The sequence below is a fragment of the Saccopteryx bilineata genome, chromosome X (genome assembly GCF_036850765.1).
Source record: "Saccopteryx bilineata isolate mSacBil1 chromosome X, mSacBil1_pri_phased_curated, whole genome shotgun sequence".
Classification (NCBI taxonomy): Eukaryota; Metazoa; Chordata; class Mammalia; order Chiroptera; family Emballonuridae; genus Saccopteryx; species Saccopteryx bilineata.
This window is the reverse complement of record NC_089502.1, coordinates 105,833,796-105,858,200: the sequence shown is the minus strand read 5'-3', so window position 1 is coordinate 105,858,200 and position 24,405 is coordinate 105,833,796. Positions and strand designations below refer to the sequence as shown.

At 35.7% G+C, this 24,405-nt stretch overlaps 1 protein-coding gene across 1 annotated transcript in view; it reads right to left on the bottom strand.

Annotated features, from left to right (window-relative positions):
• Positions 1-9,203: 9,203 nt before the first annotated feature.
• KLF8 (KLF transcription factor 8) overlaps positions 9,204-24,405 on the bottom strand; it is a 155,394-nt gene continuing 140,192 nt past the window's right edge. Inside the window, exon 6 of the mRNA XM_066249994.1 lies at positions 9,204-11,250. Within this exon, the coding sequence (XP_066106091.1) occupies positions 11,069-11,250 (182 nt within the window). The 3' untranslated portion in view covers positions 9,204-11,068. The remainder of the gene's footprint in view (positions 11,251-24,405) is intronic.

Here is a 24,405-nt window from a genome sequence, read left to right as displayed (position 1 = left end):
ATTGTTTCTACTTGCATAGAAGATGATTTTATATTTATAAATAATCCAAAAGACTACACCAAAAAATAAAAAAGCTGTTAGATCTGATCAACAAATTTAGTAAGGTTGAAAAAAACAAAATCAATGTTTAAAACAGTAGCATTTCAGTACAATAACAATGAATTATCTGAAAAAGAAAAAAAATCTCACTTAAAATAGCATCAAAAACAATAAAATACTTAGAATTAATTTAGCACAAGAGGTGGAAGACCTCTACAGTGAAAAATGCAGGATATTTTTAATTTTTTTTCATTTTTCAATTACAGTTGACATTCAATAGTATATTAGTTTTAGTGTACCGCACAATGGTTAGGCATTTGTATAACTTATGAAGTGATTCTCCTATGAGTCTAGTATCTACCTGACACCATATATAATTATTACAGTATTATTGACTATTTCCTATGCTGTACTTTCACCCCTCGAAAACCACAGACATTAATGAAACAAATGAAGGAAGACACAAATAAATGGAAAGGTATCTCACGTTTATGGATCAGAAATTTATTATTGTTAAAAATATCTGTTATTTAAAGCCACCTGTAGATTTTATGCAACACATATCAAGATTTCAATGACATATTTTAGAGAAGTAAAAAAAATTCTAAAATTTATATGAAACCATAAAAGACACTGAATAGCCAAAGGAATCCTGAGAAAAAAAAGAACTAAGCTGGAGGTATCACACTTCCAGATTTTAGTCTAAATTATAAAGCTCTTTGTTAATAAATGGTACTGGCATAAAATAAGACACATGGAGCAATGAAACAGAATTTGGAGCTCAAACATAAACTCAGTCATATATAATCAACTAATATTTGACGAGGGAGCCAAGAATACTCAATGGAAAAAAGATAGTCTTCAGAAATGGTATTTGGAAGATTAGATATTCACATGTAAAAGAATAAAACTAGATTCCTATTTTACAATACTCATAAATATTAACTCAAATTGTAACAAAGACTTAAATGTAAGACCAGAAATCACAAAATACTAGAAGAAAACAAGAAAAAATTTCCTTGACATAGGTCTTGGGAATAATTTTGGATATGACACTAAAGTACAAGCAACTAAATAAAAAATAAACAATGAGACATCATCAAACTAAAAAGCTTCTGCACTGCAAAAGAAAGTGATCTACCAAATGTAAATGTAACTTACAAAATGGGAAAATAAATTTGCAAACCATGTATTTGATAAGGGGTTATCTAAAATATAAAAGAAACTCATACAACTCAAAAGCAAAATCCCAAACAATTTGATTTAAGAAATGGGCAGAGGGCTTAAGTAGATATTTTTCCAAAGACATAAAAATGGCCCAAAAGTACATGAAATGTGCTCAACAGCACTATCATTCAAGAAATGCAAATCAAAACCATGATGAAATGTCACTTCACCTCAAGCCACTTAGGGTGGCTACAATCAAGGAATTAAGCAATAACAAATGCTGGTGTAGATGTGGGAAAAAAACAAACTCTAGTACACTGTTGGTGGTAATGTAAATGGGTACAGATTCCTGGTTAACAATATGAAGTTTTGTAAAAAAAATTAAATAAATAAAAGTAGAATTACCATATGATCCAACAGTACCATTTCTAAAAGAGATATATTCACTCTCCTGAATTCTTTTGAATATGGGCACCTCATATTTATTTCAGCATTATTCACAATAGCCAAGACATAGAAACAACCTGAGTTTCATTTTATGGATAGATGGATTATAAATGTGGAGATTATATATATATATATATATATATATATATATATATATATATATATATATATATATATATAAATTATTACAATATTCCAATATATGTATACTGGAATATTATGCAACCATCAAAAAGTAAATCCTGCCATTTGCAAGAAGATAGATTTTTACAGGCACATTGCTAAGTGAAATAAGTCAGACAGAGAAAGACAAATACTGTATGGTCTCACTGATAAGTGGTATCTAAAAATATCAAACTTAGAGAAATAGTAGAATTTTATTTACAAGGGTTGAGTGATGAGAGAAATAAAGAGATGGTAGTCAAAGGAGTAAGAACTTTCAGTTATGAGATGAACAAATGTGGTGGTGACTATAGATAACAGTACAGTTAGGTATTGTATACTTGAAAGTTTCTATGAGAGTGGAGTTTTAATGTTCTAATCATACCAGCAACAAAATAATAATTATGTGAGGTGAAGGATGTGTTAATTAACTTAATTGCAGTAAATTTCACAATATACATGTGTCAAATCTTCACATTATACAGTTATTAATTATAAATCAACAAAACAGGTAGAAGAAATATAATTATGAGAAAATGCTGAGGGAAAATGGCTACTAATGGAATTAAAACAAAAGCTTCAGATATTCAGCATGAGGATCCAAGCAATCCAAGAACAGCTTTCCTTTCACCCTTCACCTCATGAGAAGGGTTAAAACCCTGTATTTTGGCTATTTACACTCAGCTGTTTGACTTCTTAGGATCTTCTGGTCAAGATGCAATGATTCTTTGCTTTGGTTTCACCAAGATGTGCACCTTCTCTTTGCTGAGTGACTTGAATTCTTCTCGAAATGTACCTGGTCCCATTCTGACTTATCCCCCCTCATTCTCTGACCAGTGATTGTACCTAGTCTGATAAACGAGTCAGAATAATGTACTTGTGGTTGTTCAAATACGAATTTATATATTTACTCTCCCAAGTAACTCCTGTTATTTTTTTAATAAAATAATTTATGAGAGTTGTTTTTGTATAAATTGTTTCCTTGATCATATTCTCTGCCAGCCCTGCAAGTTGTTTCTTTCCTGCATTCTCATAGACCTACTTTAAATCCTCAAATTCAGGTCCACATTTCTCTCAATACAAAGGTACAGTAATCTAGTTGGTGTGGATTTTTCCAAAATAATATGGTTTAAAGATCATTTCATGTAAGTTAATGCAGATTTACCTCATTCGAATTAACTGCTTCATAGTATTCCACAGCAAATTTATACCATAATTTATTGTCATCCCCTATTAATAGACATTTAGGTTGTCTATATCTTTTCATGATAATATTCATTGATGAAATGAACACCTTTCTTGTATATATACCAACCTTTACATATATGAGAGTTTCTCTATTGCAGATGCCAAAAAGTGGAATTTCTGGGATATAGGGTATATGAGCATAATACTGGAAAATTTCCCTCCAATATGACTACCACTTTTTATCTCCAACCAGTAGTGTATTATAATTGTCCATTTCTGTACATACTCTTAACACTTGGTCTTATAAAACTTGTAATATTTGCCATTAAAATGAATAAAAAACAGTTATTTTAATCTTATTTCCATGATTAGTAGTGAGGATGAATATATTTTTATATTTATTGACTACATATAATCTATTTGTAAATTATTTGTTAATTTTCATTCATGTTTTATATTGTTTTTTATTATTTGTATGTTTTTTATTATATATGTTGGATACAAATCCTGTGTTATACATGGGACTGTATTTTAACAAAAAGTTGAAAACTATATAATAAAAATTATGGTATACTGTATTGTTCATGTATTTCTAATTTTCAGAAATTTTGAACATATATCTATTATGACACTTAAGAAATTACTGTGGGTCTGACTAGTTGTGGCGCAGTGGATAGACTTGTCAACCTGAGATGCTGAGGTTGCAGGTTTGAGACTGTGAGGTCACAGACTTGAGCATCAGCTCATGCAGCTTGAGCACAAGCTTGCCAGCTTGAGCGTGGGATAATTGACATGATCCCATGGTGGTTGGCTTGTGCCTAAAGGCAGTTGACTTGAAACTCAAGGTTACTCATTTGAGCAAGGTGACATTGGCTCAGCTGGAGCCTTTTAGTTCAAGGCACATAAGAGAATCAATCAATGAGGAACGAAAGTGACACACCTATGAGTTGATGTTTCTCATCTCTCTCCCTCCTGTCTGTCTCTCTCTTTCAATCTCGCTAAAAAAAATACATTATTGTGTTTGTTTTCATTCTGGTATCCCCCATTAGGAAGTACATTTCTTGAGAGTAGCTGTGTTTTATTCATTTCCATAGCAATGAGTAGAGAGTCTGGAATATTGGTAACTTTTCAGTCAATATTAGTAGCATCAAATTGATTATGTTTTTAACCCAAAGGTATGAAAATGACTCTTAGAATAAAGAAATGAGTAAAGATATATTACTGGGAAACCTATAAGCTCTGAGAATTCTTGCTTATATCATTTATATATTTTTTTTGTGACAGAGACAGAGAAAGACAGAGAGAGGGACAGATAGGGTCAGAGAGACAGGAAGTGAGAGAGATGAGAAGCATCATCTCTTTGTTGTGGCACCTTAGTTGTTCATTGATTGCTTTCTCATATATGCCTTGACCGGGGGGCTACAGCAGACACAGTGACTCCTTGTTCAAGCCAGTGATCGTGGGCTCAAGCTGGTGAGCCTTGCTCAAACCAGATGAACCCATACTCAAGCTGGCAACCTTGGGGTTTCAAATCTGGGTTCTCTGGGTCCCAGTCCGGTGCTCTATCCACTAAGCCACAGCCTGGTCAGGCTCATTTATAATTTTTTAAACAATCCTTTCCCGGCAGCCCCAGAATCTGCCAATCAGTCTTTCTAGATCTTGTTTTGAATCTTTCTCACAGGATTAGCACTTTCTACTTTGTAATGAAGTAGCTTTTGAATTTAAAGCTATCCATACACCCTCCTCTCCCACATCATTCTTAGAAAAAAATGGTGGAGAGAAGAAGGATGGACAGGAAAAGCCGAATCAGTATCCCACAAATTCTTGTGGGTGTTTTTGTAAGAAATATACAAAACAGAGCACACAGTCTTCATAAAGCCCCATTCAGGGACATTTCTGACTAGATTATCAAGAATGGGTAGAGCTTTGTGTGCTTAAACAGAAAAATTATTGTGTTTAAGACAGACCAGCTTCCTTTCTTGCATCATGCTAGTAAACAATAATTTCATTACAATTTTACCTAGCTAAGGGAGGGAAAAAAACTATCCACTCATGTCATGTCATGTGGAGTAAACATAAAAGAAAGTCAAAATAATATCCATGGTATCTGAAGTTTAAAATAATTTATTAATAAAAAAGTACAATAATCAAACATAACAAGATTGTTTACTGCTCAGCACACACCCTACCTGGATGCCACAGAGGGAGAGTCTCATTAGGTTAGAACAGAGTAACCACTGAAATGGTCATGCTAACTGAGGAAATTCTTGAATATTTCCAGGTGCATGATCCTAGCCTCAAAGCTATATCTCTGTAGTAAGAACTGATATAAAATAGAGGGAAAATGGGGTGCTGCTCTAAAGCACTGAAATAACAAAGCAAAAGCATAAGAGTTATAGAGACTGAAGTTTATATACCATTTTGTAATTTCTTTAAACAAACTAACAATGACAAAAAATTTTTAAACAGTCCCTTCACTGTGGGCTCTTTTCTCCAACATATAAAAAAGTAAGTTTCTGGGACTGTTCTCCTGCTGTGCCCTCCTGCTAAAAAAGAGGGATGACCAATACTAGGGATTCTCTTCCTCTTTTTATTCAGAAATACAATAAAAACAGCACTGCATACAACATAGTTAAAAAGTAATGTCCAACACGAGTAGAGTTTCTTAACAGTTAACAAAATATCTCTCCCCCTGCCCATGACACATCACCAGAAAAGGAAATGGAAGGTGAAACCAGAGTTTGAGAATCAATGACATATTCTTCCACTTGTATAAATTGCATCCTCTTCCATCTCACACCCACCCCAAAAAGCCCAGCTCACTTCCCTCTTACTTACACTACTCTGAGTACTGTAAGTGGGAAAAAATAAAATGTAACTGCCGAGGTTGAACTGGCCAATGTCTGAAGGGCTCTGGGAAATTGCCTTTGTGCTTCTGACAGAGTGATATGTAATGTGGTCCAGGCAGAATGAAGAAAGGGGAAGAATACAGCTTTTGAAACAATAGATTTTTGCCTACCTATATCTTTAGGCCCTAACATATTTTGAGACTGGAAACAGATGAGAATACTATAGTTAGTAACAAAGAGAATATAGGAAATGTTGGAGTAGGAAAGAAAATAACATTGCTTTCAGTGACTTTTCAATTATCATTGTTACCGAATCAAATTTAGCTTTATATTACCTAGAAAGCCTAATCCTCTCCTTTTTATAGGATAAATATAGGGTATTATAATTATCATAATGATGATCATAATACTTTTTATTTTTTAAGGATCTCCCATCATTTTTGCCAACATCCATTAATAAGAATCCTCACAACATTCCTGTGAGGTAGATATTTAGATCCCCATTTTACAGATGGGTTAACTGAGGCACAGAAAGGTTATGTGACTTGCCTAAAGTCAACAAAGTAAAAGATGGGAAAATATGGTAGAGAGGTAACTTAAGATAGCACCCTTACTGTCAGAGAGCCACATATATCAGCAAGAAAGGATAGTGCTATGTTCTTATTTAAACTGGGCACATCCACTTTCTTCTGTGTCCATCTCTTTATGTAGGTATTAGCACATTATGGGGGATTAATAATTTCCCTAGCCTTATTCAAGGTTAGGTCAATTCCTAGTGGTTTGGTTCTTGAGGAAACTTTATTTTGGGGTAGGACATACTCTCAAATTCCTGGAACCAAGATCACAGAAACTCCCTAATTTCTAAGTTTTGCCAATCACTTTGTTTCAAAGAGCTGTTGGAGTTTTTAAAATGTTATTATCATACACATAAGCACTGTGTTCCAGTTGTTATCTACAGTGTACAAATTAACAATTCAAATACTGTTTCACATTTATACTAGAATTTTACAATTAAGCAAATAGATTTCAGAGTGTGGGAGACAGGTTTCTCGCTGTTTGAATGGGAATTTACAGATAAGCAAAGGTAAGAGGCTAGAATGATCCATTTGGTAATGGATTGATGTTGGAGACATTAGTATGAACTCATGTTTAGCTTAATAAGAAGTTGTAAGATTACATATAGAAGTATTTTTAGATATGTGTATATGTACATGAGTTAGTGTACACACATGTATTTTCTTGCTCTGTCAACTGAAATGACCTAGAAACAATACCCAAGTGACAACAAGCATACCTAATGCCCAAATTCTGGTTACTAATACAATTCTCCTTTAAAAGGAACCAGGATTTTTTAAAGAAATGGCTGATTAGAGGAGTGGGACAAATAATTATACCATATAAACCTGGAGCATCTTGTAGTGCTAGCAAATAAGTATATGCTAAAAAAAAAATGATGAGGGTATTTCAAAAGGATTGGGAGTTGACCCAAAAGGTCACCCAATGGCCAAAGCTGAAAAAATCTGAGCATACAAAATAAAGTTTTATTAGATTATAACCCAAAGTATAAAGTAAATGTGAGTCCATACTGATATAAGTAAATAATTACATAAATAAATAAATGAGGGAGAAGAATCAAATCTCCTGTGCAGAATTCCAAATATTGTTTTGTAGATACTCACCTTCAAGGATGTGGTGCACAACTCACCACTCCTTAAGTGTGGGCTGCACATAGTGACTTCCTTCCAAAGAATACAGTATGGAATGTAAAGGAGAGACTACAGAGGAGAAAACTGACAAACACTATCTCAGCCAGGTGATCAAGGTTAGCATCAAATATATAAGTCATGTTAATATGATGTGATGAAAATAGTAGTTTACCTCTATGGTTTTCCTCCCAAAATCTATATCTTTAGTTTAATCATGAGAAAAATATCAGACATATCTCAATTGAGGGAGATACTCCTCAAAATTGTCAAGGTCGTAGGAAAAAAGGAAAATCTGGGAAATTGCCACAATCAAGTGAGGCCTAAGGATATATGACCAATAAAAGTGATGTGGTATCCTGAATGGGATGCTGGAATACACACACACACACACACACATGCACGTGCGTGCGTCCAGTAAAAATTAAGAAAATTGGAATAAAGTTTGAACTTTAGTATGTATAAGTATTACTTCATTAATTATAACAAATGTCCCATACTAATGAAAGATGTTAATAAAAGGGGAAAACTAGATGTAGGGTATAGGGAAACTATAGAATCATCACAAATTTTTGGTAAATCTTCAACTGTTCTAAAATAAACATTTTATTTAAAAAGAAGTTACCCTCACAAACTTTACTATCTTGTCCACAATTAATTTACCCAACCAGTTCATATTTTCCTGAATTTTCCAATCATAACTGTCAATAGTTATGTTCAACTGACAATTATGTAAACTGCAATAAATCCCAGAATATTATTCAACCTCATCAAACAAGGTCATTTTCCATTCCCTACACAACTGTCCACACAATGGTGCTTTGCTGATTGAGCACAGCGTATTCAATTAATCCCAAATACTAAAGAGATACAGTTCATTTTCATCTCACTGTCTATTTAACAAAATTCTATGTGCTTCTGGTGCAGTGCTGTATTGTACTGTATTTGAATCCCTGTGTGCTATGAAATGTTTTTAATAAATTTTGATACATTTCTTAAAAGTATATGTAATGATTGGAATTATCCCCTCAGTTTTGGAGGGGAGAGGACAATGAGAATAGGACTAAAATTGTTTCCTGATGATAGACAATTAAAGCAGTAACAAATTCCCTCATTACTTTGCAGGGAAAAAAAATTGAATAAAGGTTTAGGAGTGTCAGAGATGTCAATATCTGGAATTTTAATTTTATCATTTTAGTTAGTATAATAGTATTTTTGAAAGCCTTTATTTATTAATAGATTAAATGTTCCAATGTAAATGATCCTGAGGTCTGAGGGTGGGGCACAAGACAGTTATGAACTCTGGAAAAGGAAGTCTCAGTATCCAAACTCTAGAGAAAATGGGTAAGTCTTTGCACTATACTGCGAAATACCATATCAACTACTCAATTATAAGCTTAAACCAATATGTATGATGTAAATTCACCTTAAACAATCTTTCTTAAAGCTACAAAAAAAGTTTTCTTTCAGTCTACAGTGTGGAACTTACACACCAAAAAGTCACAGAAAAGTATATATCAAAATAACATTGAGAAAAGTAAAAATCCACATATCATTTGAACAATACAGGCAAGCTTTGAATTTACAAAGGTTTATGATATAGACATTTATGTTTAAATGAGGTAAATCAATTGAGATACAGAAAGTGTTAAAAGAAAAAAATTCTGTGCCTAATGTTATATGTCAACGATTACAAGCACACTTTATTTACTATTTAAACAACTGTAAATGATTTTGTGAATGATCTAAAGTTTTCTGAAGTATAACATATAAATTTGAACAAATACTGCAACTAATCATGTAAAGTCTTCTCTAATTTGGTTTAATAATATGATCCTTGGGAGAATGGCTGTGCAGGTCTATAAGGCCTCAAGGAAATCTGGGAAAAGAATCTGACCTGTAGTTGTCTCATCTGTAAAATATGAATAGATGGTTAGGAGTAGATGGTTAATAAAATCTCTTATTGGTGCTAGAATTATATGATTCATTCATAATGGATAAACCTTGGGAGGTAGTAACTTAAAGTATTTAAGCGGGAACTGGCTGAATATCTGCCATGGAAAATGAGTTCAATATGAAGACAACATTTAGAAGAGAGGCTGAGTCCAAAGTTAAGTGATGCAAACTCTCCCTCCCTTTGGAGAAAGGAAATATGCCATGTGGAGGTAGATCTGAGGTCCAGAACTTGGAACACAGGGTTTTATGTCTCACAGACTATTATGAAACAGTCAGATTTGGTAACCAAATGTGTATAGTAGGCAACATGCTGTAATGGCTAAAAGAAATGGCTTCGGCGTTCATAGCAGTTGCAGAGTATTGAATTTCTTTTTGTATTTCAGTTTTCACTAAAGATCCTTATATTCCAACTGAAATACAGGAATGCAGCCAATAATGTCATGGAATGAACAAATATTTTCTTATAACCCCTCATCTCTCTATAACATGGCCTCAGTGTATGATTTCTCATCATGCATTATACTCATAATAGTTGCTTTATGTAAACAAAAGAATAAACAGTACAGTGCAGCCTCTCAATACAATGTCTCAACAGGCTGCCATTTTAATGAGGTTTGTGATTATTGCACTTTTATTATCCTATCCAAATGAAAGTCCCCCTCAACTTTTTCAGGATTATCCTGGTTCTGCTTCTTTCTGTCATGGTCCAACATACTCTCCTGAAACACTTTTTACCTAACTGGCATGTCTGTGTGTGCTTTGAATATTTGTCCTAACAAATATTTAACCTAACAAGGAATGCAATTGTGCTGTAAAATCTTTAATCTTGAAGGAGGAAGAAAAGAAGAAGAAGGACATGGATAAATGATCCCTTCATTTTCCTCTATGGACATAAGAAGCAGAAGCGCCCTCATTGTCTCAAAACCAAACTGTAGAACAAATAGGATTAGATTTACAAAACCCTTGAGATTTGTATGGGACTCAGTTTATTCACTGAGAATGTATCTTATGCTAATGACCCAAATCCATTCTATCAATGAACTACACTGTTATGCTCTCTTCTGTCTAGGAACTTGAAAAATAAAAAAGTCATTTTAAAACACTACCAACCACTTTTAAGTACTGATTTAAAAAAAAAAAAAGTAGATAAGAATTCTAGAAGAAAAGGGGGGAAAAACAGGAAGAAAGCAGCATATGTTTGTTCACAGCCTTCCTGTTTTGTTATTGTAGGAAAAAATGTCCCATCTCCAACCATGGGTGCCACACTTTTTATTCAACCTATGCAGAAGTTGATATAACTGGGGAGTGGACAGTGGAGAGGTGAAGATGGAATATGAGGAGCCTCCATGGGAAATCAGTTATCTTTTCCTCTATTCTCATCAACCTGGCTCAGTGAGCTGCTCTAACCCCATCCCAGAGGCAAGCTGAAGTCAAAGAGGAAAAGATGGTCATGACTTCAAAACACACACACACACACACACACACACACACACACACACACACACACACACATATACAAATGAGACCAGTGCAGCTCTTCTAGTGCGACTGTGGAGCTCACATGGTGTCATGGCGCCGGCGGTGCAGGGACAGGTGATCAGAGCGAGAAAAGCTACGGTTGCAGTCTGTGCACCGAAAGGGCTTGATGCCTGTGTGCTTGCGGAAATGGCGGGTAAGCTCATCTGAGCGAGCAAATTTCCAGGAGCAGCCATCCCAGGTGCATTTATAAGGCTTCTCTCCTAAAAAGAGAATATGGAAAAACAAAAGAAATCAGAGAAGAGATGTCTGGATACTTAAAAGATAACAGTAGATAATCTCTTTGCTTAAAAGGTGAAGCAATCACTATGAAGATATGCTCTTCTTCATTTTTACAGAAGTGCTAAAGAGAAACTCAGATGATAGAGTGAAAACATGTAGGTGCTGGCTCAAACAGGCCGTTGCTTGAATCTTGACTCTACTACATACAAGCTGTGTGACCTTAAATAAGTAACTTATCCCAGGCTGGCTCTCTGTTTAGTTATCTCTAAAGGCAGATAAAATATCTCACAGGGTTGTTTGACACATTTTCTTTTCTAAACACAGCTAGTAAATGATAAACCTGGGATCCACACTGAGGTCTTTGACACTCTACACTGTAGCAACCATATCCTCTCCTCTAATACCTCTGAATAAATAGTTGAAAATAGAGTCATATACACAGAAGGAATTTGTAATTCACAAGAATGAGCCTTCAGCTCAGGCTACAGGTTTTCCTTTCTGTAAGATCAGAAATTAAAGGGCATGGAATGAATGGGGTGAGGAGAAGCATCAAGTCAAACTTTTTGAAATAGTCCACGTTCAGTATCCCCAGGTTGCATCTGGGCTATGGAATATGCATACTCTAGATAAAAAGGCTAAGAAAAGTATATAAAATACATTAACACAAAATGATCCCATTATGGTGTACAGATCATACACCACATGTTTATATACTCAGAATAAAGGCAATATCAATATACTTAAATGTAAATTTTGAGAGAAATTATTAACAGTGAGTGAATATCTGGAAAGCGAGGATGAAAACTGGAGGAAGAGCACTTTCTCTTTTTACTTTTCACTTTTCTGAATCATTTGTATGTTTTAATAATCATGATATTGTCTCATATAATAAAATTTTATAATATTTGTTTTAAATCTATTTTTAATTATAGTTAACAAACAATATTATATTAGTACAACATAGTAATTAGGAATTTATGTGCCTTATGAAGTGAACACCATGATAAGTGCAGGGGTTATTATCCAAAATATATAAATAACTCATAAAGCTCAGCAACAAACAAGCAAACAATCCAATTAAAAAATGGGGAGAAGACCTGAACAGACACTTCTCCAAAGAAGATATATAAATGGCCAACAGATAAATGAAAAGATGCTCATTTTCACTAGCTATCAGAGAAATTCATATCAAAACTACAATGAGATACCACCTCACATCTGTTAGATTGGCTGTTATCAATAGTACAGGTAAGAAGTTGTGGAGAAAAAGGAACCCTCATTCACTGCTGGGAGGAATGTAAACTCATATAGCCATTATGGAAGACAGTATGGTGGTTATCTCAAAAAATTAAGAACAGAGCTACCATATGACTCATCAATCCCTCTATTGGGTACCTACCCCAAAAAACTTGAAAATATTGGTATGCAAAAAGACATGCACCCCCATGTTCATTGCAGCATTATTCATAGTGGCCAAGACATGGAAACAACCAAAGTGTCCTTTGATAGAGGATTGGATAAAGAAGATGTGGTACATAGATAGAATGAAATTCCACTCAGCTATAAGAAATGATGATATCCCTGACCATTTAGTTCAGCTTAAGAGTGTCATCCCAAAACAGCAAGGTTGTGGGTTCAATCTGAAGTCAGGGCACACATGGGAAGCAACCAATGAATGTAGGACTGAGTGAAACAACAAACAAATGCTTCTCTTCTCCCTCCCCTGTATATCCCTTCCTTTCTCTATCTCTCTAAAAATCAATAAAAATTCAGACTCAATTGGTTTGAGCATCATCCCAGAGCGTGGAGGTTGCCTGTTCAATTCCCCAGTCAGGGTACATACAGCTTGATTATCCTATATCTCTCTCCCAGCCTCTCTTACAAAAAAAAAAAAAAAGATGATATATTGCCATTTACAACATTGATGTACCTTGAGAACATTATACTAAGCGAAATAAATAAATCCAAAAAAGCTAAGAACTATATATATTTCACACATAGGTGGGCTTGTGGACATAGACAAAACTGAAATGGTTACTGGAGGAGGGAAATAAGAGAGGACAAATACATGGGGACAGAAAATGAGTTGACTTTGTGGGATGGGCACACAACACAATCAACAGTTCAAATGTCATGGAAATGTTTACCTGAAACCTATGTAATCTTATTGATCAATGTTACCCCATTAAATTTAACTTCTAAATTAAAAAAAATTGTAGAGATAACAATAGATAGGCTCATGTCATTTCTCAGTCAAGAGAATAGCTAGACATTGGTAGAATGGATATTGTTAAGGAATTTCTGGGAGTCTTAAATTGATCCATCAAACATAGGTACCCTACACAAGCTAGATCCCAATCTATATTTGAGGACATAGTGGGTACTGAGGGTAGTGAATTCTCTTAATAACTTAGAACTTTTTGCTGCCAGACAAAGTTTCCAGGCCAGGCTACCTAACCTCTGCTTTTTCTTTTGTTTTTGTTCTCAATTCCTGACCTGTCTTCAATATTTCCGTACCAAATTTACTGAAAGCTTCTAGCTTATAAAAAAAACCATGATATTGTACTTTATAATAAAATTTTATATTCTTTGTTTTAAATCTATTTTAATTATAGTTAACATAAAATATTATGTTAGTTTCAGGTGTACAACATAGCGAATAGCCATTTATAAACCTATGAAATAATCACCATGTAAGTACAGTAACCATCTGACACAATTATTATATTATTCATTATATTCCCAAAGCTGTGCATTGCATCCTCATAACTTATACTATAACTGAGTTTTTACTTTTTAGTCCCTTTCATTTTTTCCCACCCATCCACTACCCCTTCTCATCTGGCAACCATCAGTTTGTATTTTGTAATTATGTATTTGTTTTTGTTTTGTTTTATTTGTTCATTTGTTTTGTTTTTTAAATTCCACATGTAATGACATCTTTATTTGTCTGTCTTATTTATTTCACTTAGCATAATACCCTCTAGGTCCATTCATGTTGTCACAGATGGCACTATTTCATTCTTTTTTTATGGATGAGTGACAATTTATTGTGTGTGTGTATATATATATATATTTATTTATACATACATGCGTATATTATATATATATAATCATGTCATTTTATCCATTCATCTATTGATGGACACTTAATTGGTTTTATATCTTGTCTATTGTACATAATGATGCAATGAACACAGGGGCACACCTATCTTTTAGAATTAGTGTTTTTAATTTATTTGGATAAATACCTAAAGAAGTGGGATTTTGGGGTAATATCGTAGTTCTCTTTTAACATTTTTGAAGAACCTCCATACTTTTTCCCATAGTGGCTACACTAGTTTACAATCCCATCAAAAATTTAAAAGGAAACAATAAGAAGCTATTTGAGAAAAAATATTAACTGAGGTTAAATCTAGGTCATATGATTAGGGTAATGCTTCTTTTCTTTGTTATTTAAATATAGTTGGCATACAATATTATCTTAGTTTCAGGTGTATAACATAATGATTCAATATTTATCTACTTTAAATGTGATCACCACATTAAACCTAGTAACTGTTTTCTTTTCTTTTTTTTTTTTTTTGCATTTTTTTCTGAAGTGAGAAGCGGGGAGGCAGAGAGACAGACTCCCGCATGCACCCATATCAGGATCCACCTAGTATGCCCACTAGGGGGCAATGTTCTGCCCATGTGGGGTCTTGTTCCATTGCAACCGGAGCCATTCTAGCGCCTGAGACAATGCTCTGCCCATGTGGGGTGTTGTTCTGTTGCAACCGGAGCCATTCTAGCACCTGAGGTGAAGGCCATGGAGCTATCCTCAGCACCCTGGCCAACTTTGCTCCAATGGAGCCTTGGCTGTGAGAGTGGAAGAGAAAGATAAAGAGAAAGGAGAGGGGGAAGGGTGGAGAAGCAGATAGGTGCTTCTCCTGTGTGCCCTGGCCAGGAATCGAATCCAGGATTTCCACATGCCAGGCTGATGCTCTACCACTGAGCCAACCAGCCAGGGCTTGTTTGTTTTCTTTTTAATGCATGTCTTTATTTCCCACCTTCAACAATGAACATGTATTATTTTGTAATCATAAATAATCAATAATGTTGGCCAGGTATTTGAGTTGGTTAGAGCATCATCCCAATACACTAAGATTGTGGGTTCCATCCCATGTCAGAGCACATATAAGAATCAACCAATTGATCATAAATAAGTGGAAATCAATGTCTCTCTCTCTCTCTTTTCCCCCTTCTTCTCTCTATAAAATTAATAACTTAAATTTAAAAATAAACAATCAATATTGCAGGCAAAAAATGCACTGGTATACAAAGAATTTTAAAATAATAATTACAGAGAATATTTAGCTTTATCTTTGTTATCATCATGTTACAATGGTAAACATATCAGTAATAAAAACCTCTTTCTTGTCATGACAGACAGATCCCATAGCCTTCTCCTTCTTGGTACACCACTGCCTGAAGGCAACGGTGGTGGGGAGGTGTAATGCCAGTGGCCAAGGCCAGGCAAGTACACATTGGATTCAAGCAAATGGTAGAGGAACTAGAGAGCTGGAAGATATTGGGCCATTCCCATTTATTAGATTGTTACAACAATGGGTAAGCAAACAGGCAGGAGAAAACTGCCTCTCATAGTGGTGGGCAAGTGATCCACCAAACAGCCCCTCACAGTGGTGAGCTAGCAATCTGCACCAAGGGAACACACCTGTAGACTTACATAGGCTATACACATGTGGTTTTGCCATGTGCTCACTCTAGCCATTTTCTTGGCAGCTGCTGGGGCTACCCACTTCCCCAAAGCTTAAGCTGTTGCCAAGGCTCTGACAGGACTCTATTAGACCTGCTATCTATTTTCCCTGGCTGCAATCAAATTTACCCACATCTGTGTTCAGGTAACCTTTAAAGGCCCATTCCTCTTGTTAGTCTGGGGCAGGAGTAGTACCTGCAACAGCCTGCACACCCTTATGATGCCATGCTGTTTCTGCCTCCCCCAAATCTGCCACCATCCATGTGTCAGCACTGATGGGTTGCCCCACATAGGGGTCCAAGATAGCCACTAGTGACCCAAAAAGGGCTGATGTGGCACTACAGAAAATAAGGTCCCTCATTCCTACCATACATATTTCCTCATCTGGCCCATGGGACCTCAGGTTGAAAGCAGCATTCTTCATACCTAGTTCCTGGAGGACCTGCTGCAGCTCAGTATATGACTGCCATCAACTCACTGCCTCTGTCAAGTTTCCAGCATTCTGCCAGACCATACAAATGGCAGCCATCACCCACTCTAATAAGGTATGTTTTTCTGGGTTGTCCTGGCAGTTCTGAACACACTGTCTCAAGGAGGTGTGCATGGTAATGGTGACTAATTTCTCCATCTCTGCTCCAGAGAGCATGATGCCATTAACCTTATGTCCCACAACTGCAGCAACCAAGCTGCCAGGGGCTCAGTAGGTTTCTGCCTGAATTTTGCCCCTAACTGCATCAACTCTGTGTGGGTGTAGTGCTGGACCACAGAGTATTTAACTACTTGCAGAGGGGGTTGTGCCTGTCCCTGAGACACTTTTTGATGCTGGGTTTTTTACCTTCTGGGTGAACACCAGCTGGGCTCTGAGTCTGCTGACGGCTGGGCTCTGAGTCTGCCAATGGCAGTTTCAACCCAAAGCTCTTCCTCCACAGAGGAGGAGGAGTTGGAAACGACTACTACTGTTGACTCACAGCCACTCCGCTGGCAAAAATGTAGCTCCTTCTTCAGCAACCGCTTTGGCTCTTGCAGCTGCCAGCTCTCAGCCTGAAGCTAAAACTGGAGCTCTCAAATCTTCAGCTGTTTCTCTAACAACTGCTGCTGCCAGTGTTCAGCTTCCAGCTTGTAGTAGAATTCTCAAACTCAGAGCAACTGTCCCAGCACCTGCCACTGCTGGCACTCAGCTTGCAGCTCATCCTGGAGTGTTTGACCTCGTGCAGCCTCTCCTGGAGAGTTTTCAGTTTCTTCTCACAGGGCTGTAAAAAATACCCATCCCTCAGCCCCAAACAGGGTAGCCATAGGGAACCACATGCTCAAGAACAGCCACTCCTCTATTCTACCCTTCAAGGGTGTTGGGAGCTCCATACGGATCTGATTCAAATCCTGCTCATTATGCCAGATGTAATGCTGGCAGCCAATGCCCGGCAATTTCATATTGGATTTGGCAAGACAGCAGAGGAACGGTGGAGCCAGAAAGTGTTGGGCCATTCCCATTTATTAGATGCTTACAATGGTAGGCAAGCAAACAAGCAGTGAAAAACTGCTTTTCATAGTGGCAGGCAAGTGATCTGACAAACGGTCCATCACAGTGGTGGACAAGCAATCTGTGCCAAGGGAAAGCACCCGTAGCCTTACATAGGCTATGTGCTCATGCACTAATCATGCAAAGTGCAAGTGAGCAAGCCTAACAAAACTATTTTCAAGGAGGTATGAGTAACAGTGACAACCTTTTATCTCAAGAGTAAAAGTTGTAGATTGGAATGATCTAGTGATGGTATGCAAGATGAATTAAAATGAATAGGAGCCCTATTCATTAGGAGGAGGGAATTAGGGTAACCCTCCTCCACCTTCCCTAAACTAACCCTCCACAAGGCAATTACCACACTGTTGTTTGTGATCATGAGAAGTGTTGATGAGGATGTGGAGAAAAGGGCATCCTTGTGCACTATTAGTGAGAATGCAGACTGGTGCTGCCATTGTTGAAAGTGGTATGGAGTTACCTCACTAAAACCAGAAAACAGTACTTGTCTTCCTCTGATTGCTTATTTCACTTAGCATAATGCTCTCCAGGTCCATCCATACTGTTGCAAAGGGTAAGATTTCCTTCTTTTTCTGCTGTGTAAACATACCACAGTTTTTTTTTATCCACTCACCTACTGATGAACATTTGGGCTGCTTTAAAATCTTGGCTATTATAAATAATGCTGCAATTAACATAGGACTGCATATATTCTTTTGAATTAGTGTTTTGAGTTTTTTGAGATAAATTCCCAGAAGTGGAATTGCTAGGTCATAAGGATGTACCATCCCCACATCCTCGCCAACACTTGTCATGATCATGGACAACAGTGTGGTGGTTGCTGGGTGGAGGGGTATTTTAGAGAAGGTGGAGGAGGGTATAGGTGGGATAAATGGTAATGGACAGAAACTTGACTCAGCATGGTGAGCACATAATACAGTGTACAGATGATTTGCTGTGGAATTGTGTACCTGAACCCTGTGTTGTTTTGTTAACCAGTGTCACCTCAATAAATTCAATAAAAAATAATACATGTAACAAGAGATTCAAATAAATATAAAATCATAAATGAGAGAAAAACAGTACAATGGATGCCTCAGATATGAAAATATCATAAGGGACAATTATATACCCCAAAACTAGATAACTTAAAAGAAATTGAGTTTCTTAGAAACATACAGCCTACCAAAGTTAAATTAAAAAAAAAATAGGAAGCTTAAACAGACCAGTAGCAAAGAAGAAGATTGAATCAGTAATCAAAAATCTCTCTGATCTCGGAAAAATCTCTCAAAAAAGAAAATTCCGGGACCATAAGGCTTCATGGGGAATTTCAAGATATTCAAAGAATAATTCATACTAATTATTTTTTAATTCTTTCAAAAATTGGAAAATGAAGTAATGCTTCCAAACTCATCCTATGAGGAAATCATGGCCTTCATACCAAAGCTAGACAAAGAACTACAAGAAAACTATAGATCAATATCCCTAATGAACATAGATGCAAAATCCTCAACATAGTACTATATAGAAAACTCAATTCAACAGTATGTTAAAAGGATCATACACCATGACCATGTTAGATTTATCCTTGGGGTGATGAAATGGAGGTTCAATATACTCAAATAAATCAATGTGATTCAACACATTAACAAAGTTAAATCCACTGCAGCAAAAGCATTTAACAAAGTTCCAACATCCATTCATAATTAAAACTATCAACAAAATAGGTATATAAGGAACTTACCTTAACACAATAAAAACTGTATGTGACAAACCCATGGCTAACATCATAATTAATGAGGAAAAACTGAAAGCTTCCCCTTAATATCCAATACAAGGTAAGGATACCAACTCTACTTATTTTTTTTACCATAGTATTAGAACTCTCAGCTTAAACATTAGACAAGAAAAAAAATAAATAAAAACCATCCAAATTGAAAAGAAGGAAGTAAAATTATCTACATTTGTAGATGACATAATCATGTACATAGAAAATCCTAAATACTAAACAAAAAACCTATTAGAACTGATTTTAAAAATTCATTAAAGCTGCAATATACAAAATCAACATACAAAAATTAATAACACTTCCACACACAAATAAAACGTATCTAAAAAGAAAATTTTTAAAAATCCCATTTACAATATCAATGCACAAAAGATGAAACACTTGGAAATCAATTTAACTAATGAGGTAGAAGACTTGTACATAGAAAATTATAAAATTTTAAAAAGATCCAGATAAACAGAGGGACATCCCCTGTTCATGGTTTAGAAATTAATATTGTTAAAATATACATTATACCCAAAGTGACTTACAGATTCAATGTAATTCTTATCAAAATCCCACTGGTTTTCTTTATAAATAAAAAAACAATCCTAAAATTAAAAGGGAAGCACAAAAGACCTTGAATAGCCAAAACAATTCTGAGCAAGAATAGAACTGTAGGCATCAGACTTTCTGATTTCAAAATATATTACAAAGCTATAGTAATAAAAAATGTGTATTACTGATATAAAAACAGATGTATAAACCAACGAAGAGAGCTCAGATATAAATGCATGCATCTCCACTCAACTGATTTTCAATAACATGCCAATAAGAAAAAACGGGATAAGGATAGACTTCCATAAACAGAGTTAAGAAGCCCTGGCCGGTTGGCTCAGTGGTAGAGTGTCGGCCTGGCATGCAGGAGTCCTGGGTTCGATTCCCAGCCAGGGCACACAGGAGAAGCCCATCTGCTTCTCCACCCCACTCCCTCTCCTTCCTCTCTGTCTCTCTCTTCCCCTCCCGCAGCCAAGGCTCCAATGGAGCAAAGATGGCCCGGGCTCTGGGGATGGCTCCATGGCCTCTGCCTCAGGTGCTAGACTGGCTCTGGTTGCAACAGAGCCACGCCCGCTATGGGCAGAGCATCTCCCCCTGGTGGGGGTGCCGGGTGGATCCCGGTCGGGCGCAGGTGGGAGTCTGTCTGACTGCCTCACCGTTTCCAGCTTCAGAAAAATACAAAAATAAATAAATAAATAAAAATAAAAGTAAACAGAGTTAAGAAAACTGGATATTCATAAGCAGAAGAATGAAATTGGACCCTTATTTTACATAATATGCAAAAGTTAACTCAAAGTAAATTAAAGACTTAAAAGTAAAACCTAAAATCATAAAACTATTAAACATAGGGGCAAAACTTCTTGGCATTGGTCTGGGCAATGCTTTTCTTTGGATAAGATATTAAAAGCACGGGTACAAAAACAAAAGTTGACAAATGGGATTCCATCAAACTAAAAAATTTCTGCACAGGAAGTAAAACAATCAACAGAATGAAAGGCAACTTATGGAATGGGAGAAAATATTTGTAAATGACGTATCTCATAGAGTTGATATACAAAATAAGTGAACTCATACAGTTCAATAGCTAAAAAAGAAAAAGAAAAAAAAAAGGATCTGAATAGAAATTTCTCAAAATAAGAGGAGCAGGTCATCAGGTATATACTTAACTTCATTAATCATCAGGGAAATGCAAATAGAAACCACAATGAGATATTACCTCATACCTGATAAAATGGCTATTATTAGAAAGATAAAAGAGAAATATTAGAGAAAATGTGAAAGGAATCCTTGTATACAGTCGGTGGGAATATAAATTGGTATAGCCACTATAAAAAAGTATGAAGTTTCCTCAAAAAATTAAACATAGAACTGCCAATATAATCCAGAAATCCCACATCTGGGTATATATCCAAAGAAATAAAATCAATATTTCAAAGAGATATATGTAGTCCCATGTTCATTACAGAATTATTCACAAAGCCAAGATTTGGGGGAAAACCTAAGTGTCTGTTGATGGATGAATGCATAAGGAAGATTAAATACAATGAAATATTATTCAGCCTTAAAAAAGAAAGAAAACCTTTTAATTTATAACAACATGGATGAACCTAGAAAGTATTAGGCTAAGTGGAATAGATTCAGAAAGCAAATATTGTATGATCCCATGAAATATGTAGAACATAACAATATCAAACTCATTGAAACAGAATATAGAATGGTGATTACCTGAGGCTGGGACTAGGGCATGTGAAGATGCTGGTAAATGGGTATGAAGTTTCAGTTTTGCAATATAAATAAGTCCTGGAGATCTAATACAGCAATGTGACTATAGTTGTTGATGTTGTACCACTATACTTCAAATTGTCTAGAAGAGTGGATCTTAGGTATTCTCACTCCCTCCGAAAAAATTTTAAAAAGGTAACTATGTGAGGTGATGGACATGCTAATTGCCTTTATTGTGGTGAATGTTTCATAATGTATACATATAACAAATTATTAAATTCTAAAACTTAAATATATACAAATTTAATGGTCAACTACAACTCAATAAAGTTGGGGGAAGAATAAATTAAGACAAAAGCTTAAAGGGGTGGCTGTGAAACTGGAATTTAAAGAACATTAATAATAACTAACATTTACTGAATGTTTACTATATGCCAGATATTATATTAAATGTTTTTGCACCATTAATATTCATACATAAGGAAACTGAGGCAAAAATAAAGAAATGTGAAGAATGGGATGTCAAATCCAGACAGTAAATTTTCACAATATATGTTCTTTGCAATTATATCTTCATCCTCAATAAAAGAGCTATTTAAAGAAAGAAATAATAGAACTTTAGAAACAAATAACTAAGGGCATAAGAGAATGTTAACAACCAATGATAAATTTTGAGTCTGGGTGAACGGGTGATGTCATTATTAAAAACCGGTGCTTGAAAGTATTTTTTTAAATTGTATTTTTTTGGGTGACACTGGTTAACATAATTATACAGGCTTTGGATGCCCCATTCTGCAACACATCTTTGAACATCACATTCTGTGTTTACCCCTCCCTGCAAGTCAAGTCTTTGTCTATGACCATTTATCCTGCCATACCTTCCTCCACCTCACCTGTCCTCCAGCAATCACCACACTGTTGCCCTTTTTCGTCCTTTTTTGCTCAATCCCCTCACCCTCTTCACCCAGACACTCTGACAGCTGCCAGCCTGCTCTCTATGTATAAGTCTGTCTCTATCTGACACTATGTTTAATGGCAATTGTTGTATCTGTATTATATGCTTCAAATGCTTGTCAGCTCAGAGGAGATAAACAGCTTCACTGCAAGCTAGAGGAAGGATCCAGATAAGCTGAGAGAATGGTTCTCTGCTGAGAGAATATCTACCAGAGATAAGGAAAGCACTCTTTGGGACCCTTTGGAATGAATTATAACAATATTTGAAGGCAGTGAAGCAGGCAGATCTGTAACTATCTCAGTTCCAAAGTACCTGTGGAGTACCAGCAATAGAGAAAAGTATACCTAGGTTGTATACCAAGGTGTGATTACAGAGGACTTTTTCCATTTACTAATTGTGTAATCATTGGAAAATGCATTATCTCTGTAAATAGAACCTCCATGCACCCAGTCACCCAAAACAAAAATATGAGAGTCATCAGTATCCCCTCAGTCACTAATTCACTTCCTTCTCCTCACATTCACTCTCAACATCTTAGCTAGGCTCTCATCATTTTTTGTGTGGCCTATTAAGTGGTTTTCCCCCTTCCGCTCTTGCACCTAAATGCCTTCACAATGCTGGATTTCTGTCAGTTATTAGAACAAGGCAAGTTTATTCCCATCTCACAGCTTTTATACTCTGCCTAGAAAAGAAGATTAATACTTTTCTCAAGCTTTAGGCATAGTTAGCTCCTTTTCATATTGACTATGTTGTCCAATGTAAGAGCCTACTTATTTGAACAAACTTTTAAAAAGCATTTATTAGACAACTGGGGAAATTTGATATTAACGAATTTTTAGATTCCTTTCTTTGAGCACTTTAAATATCTCTTGCTACTGCCTTCATGCTTATTTTTAAATGTCTTTGTCTTTTAAAATATATTCCTAAACAAAAATAATATGATGTCTGAAATTTGTTTTAAAATCATAGTGTGGAGTGTGGAAATTGTAGGGATGTAGAAGAAACAAACTGGCCATCTACTGAACCAATTGTTGAAGTTGGGTGAGGTATAAACTTGACTCTAGTAAATCATTCTACTTTTGCACTTTGAAAATTCAGCTGAATATCTGAATATCTATCTAATATCTACCTACCTATCTATCTATGTATCTATCTATCCGTGGCCTAGGTCACTACAGTAGCCTTTTTTTCATATATATTTGTTTCTTTTTAAATTTTTATTTAGAGAATTAACTTTAACATGGTGACATTGAACAATAAGAGTATACAGGTTTCAGGTAAACATTTCTATAGTATTTGAACTATTGATTATGTTGCATACCCATCAACCAAAGTCAAATCATCTTCTATCACCTTAGATTTGTCCCTTTTTACACCCTTCCCCTAAACCCTCTTCCATTCCCCTCCCCCACATCCCCTTCCTCCTCGTAACCACTTCATTTCTATATATATCCATGAGTCTCAGGTTATATCCCACCTATGTGTGAAATAATACAGTTCTTAGTTTTTTCTGATTTACTTATTTCACTCAGTACAACATTCTCAAGGTCCATCCATGTTGTCATAAATGTCACTATGTCACTATTTCTTATGGCTGAGTAGTATTTCATTGTATATATGTACCACATCTTCTTTATTCAGTCCTCTACTGAGGGACACTTTGGTTGTTTCCATGTCTTGGCCACTGTTGAATAATGCTGTGATGAACGTGGGAATGCATGTGTCTTTATGACCCAATATTTTTGAGTTTTGGGGTATAAGCAGGGAGGAAATAGAAACAGCTATCAAAAACCTCCCCCCAAAACAAAAGTCTAGACCAGATGGCTATACTAGTGAATTCTACCAAGAATTAATAGAAGACTTA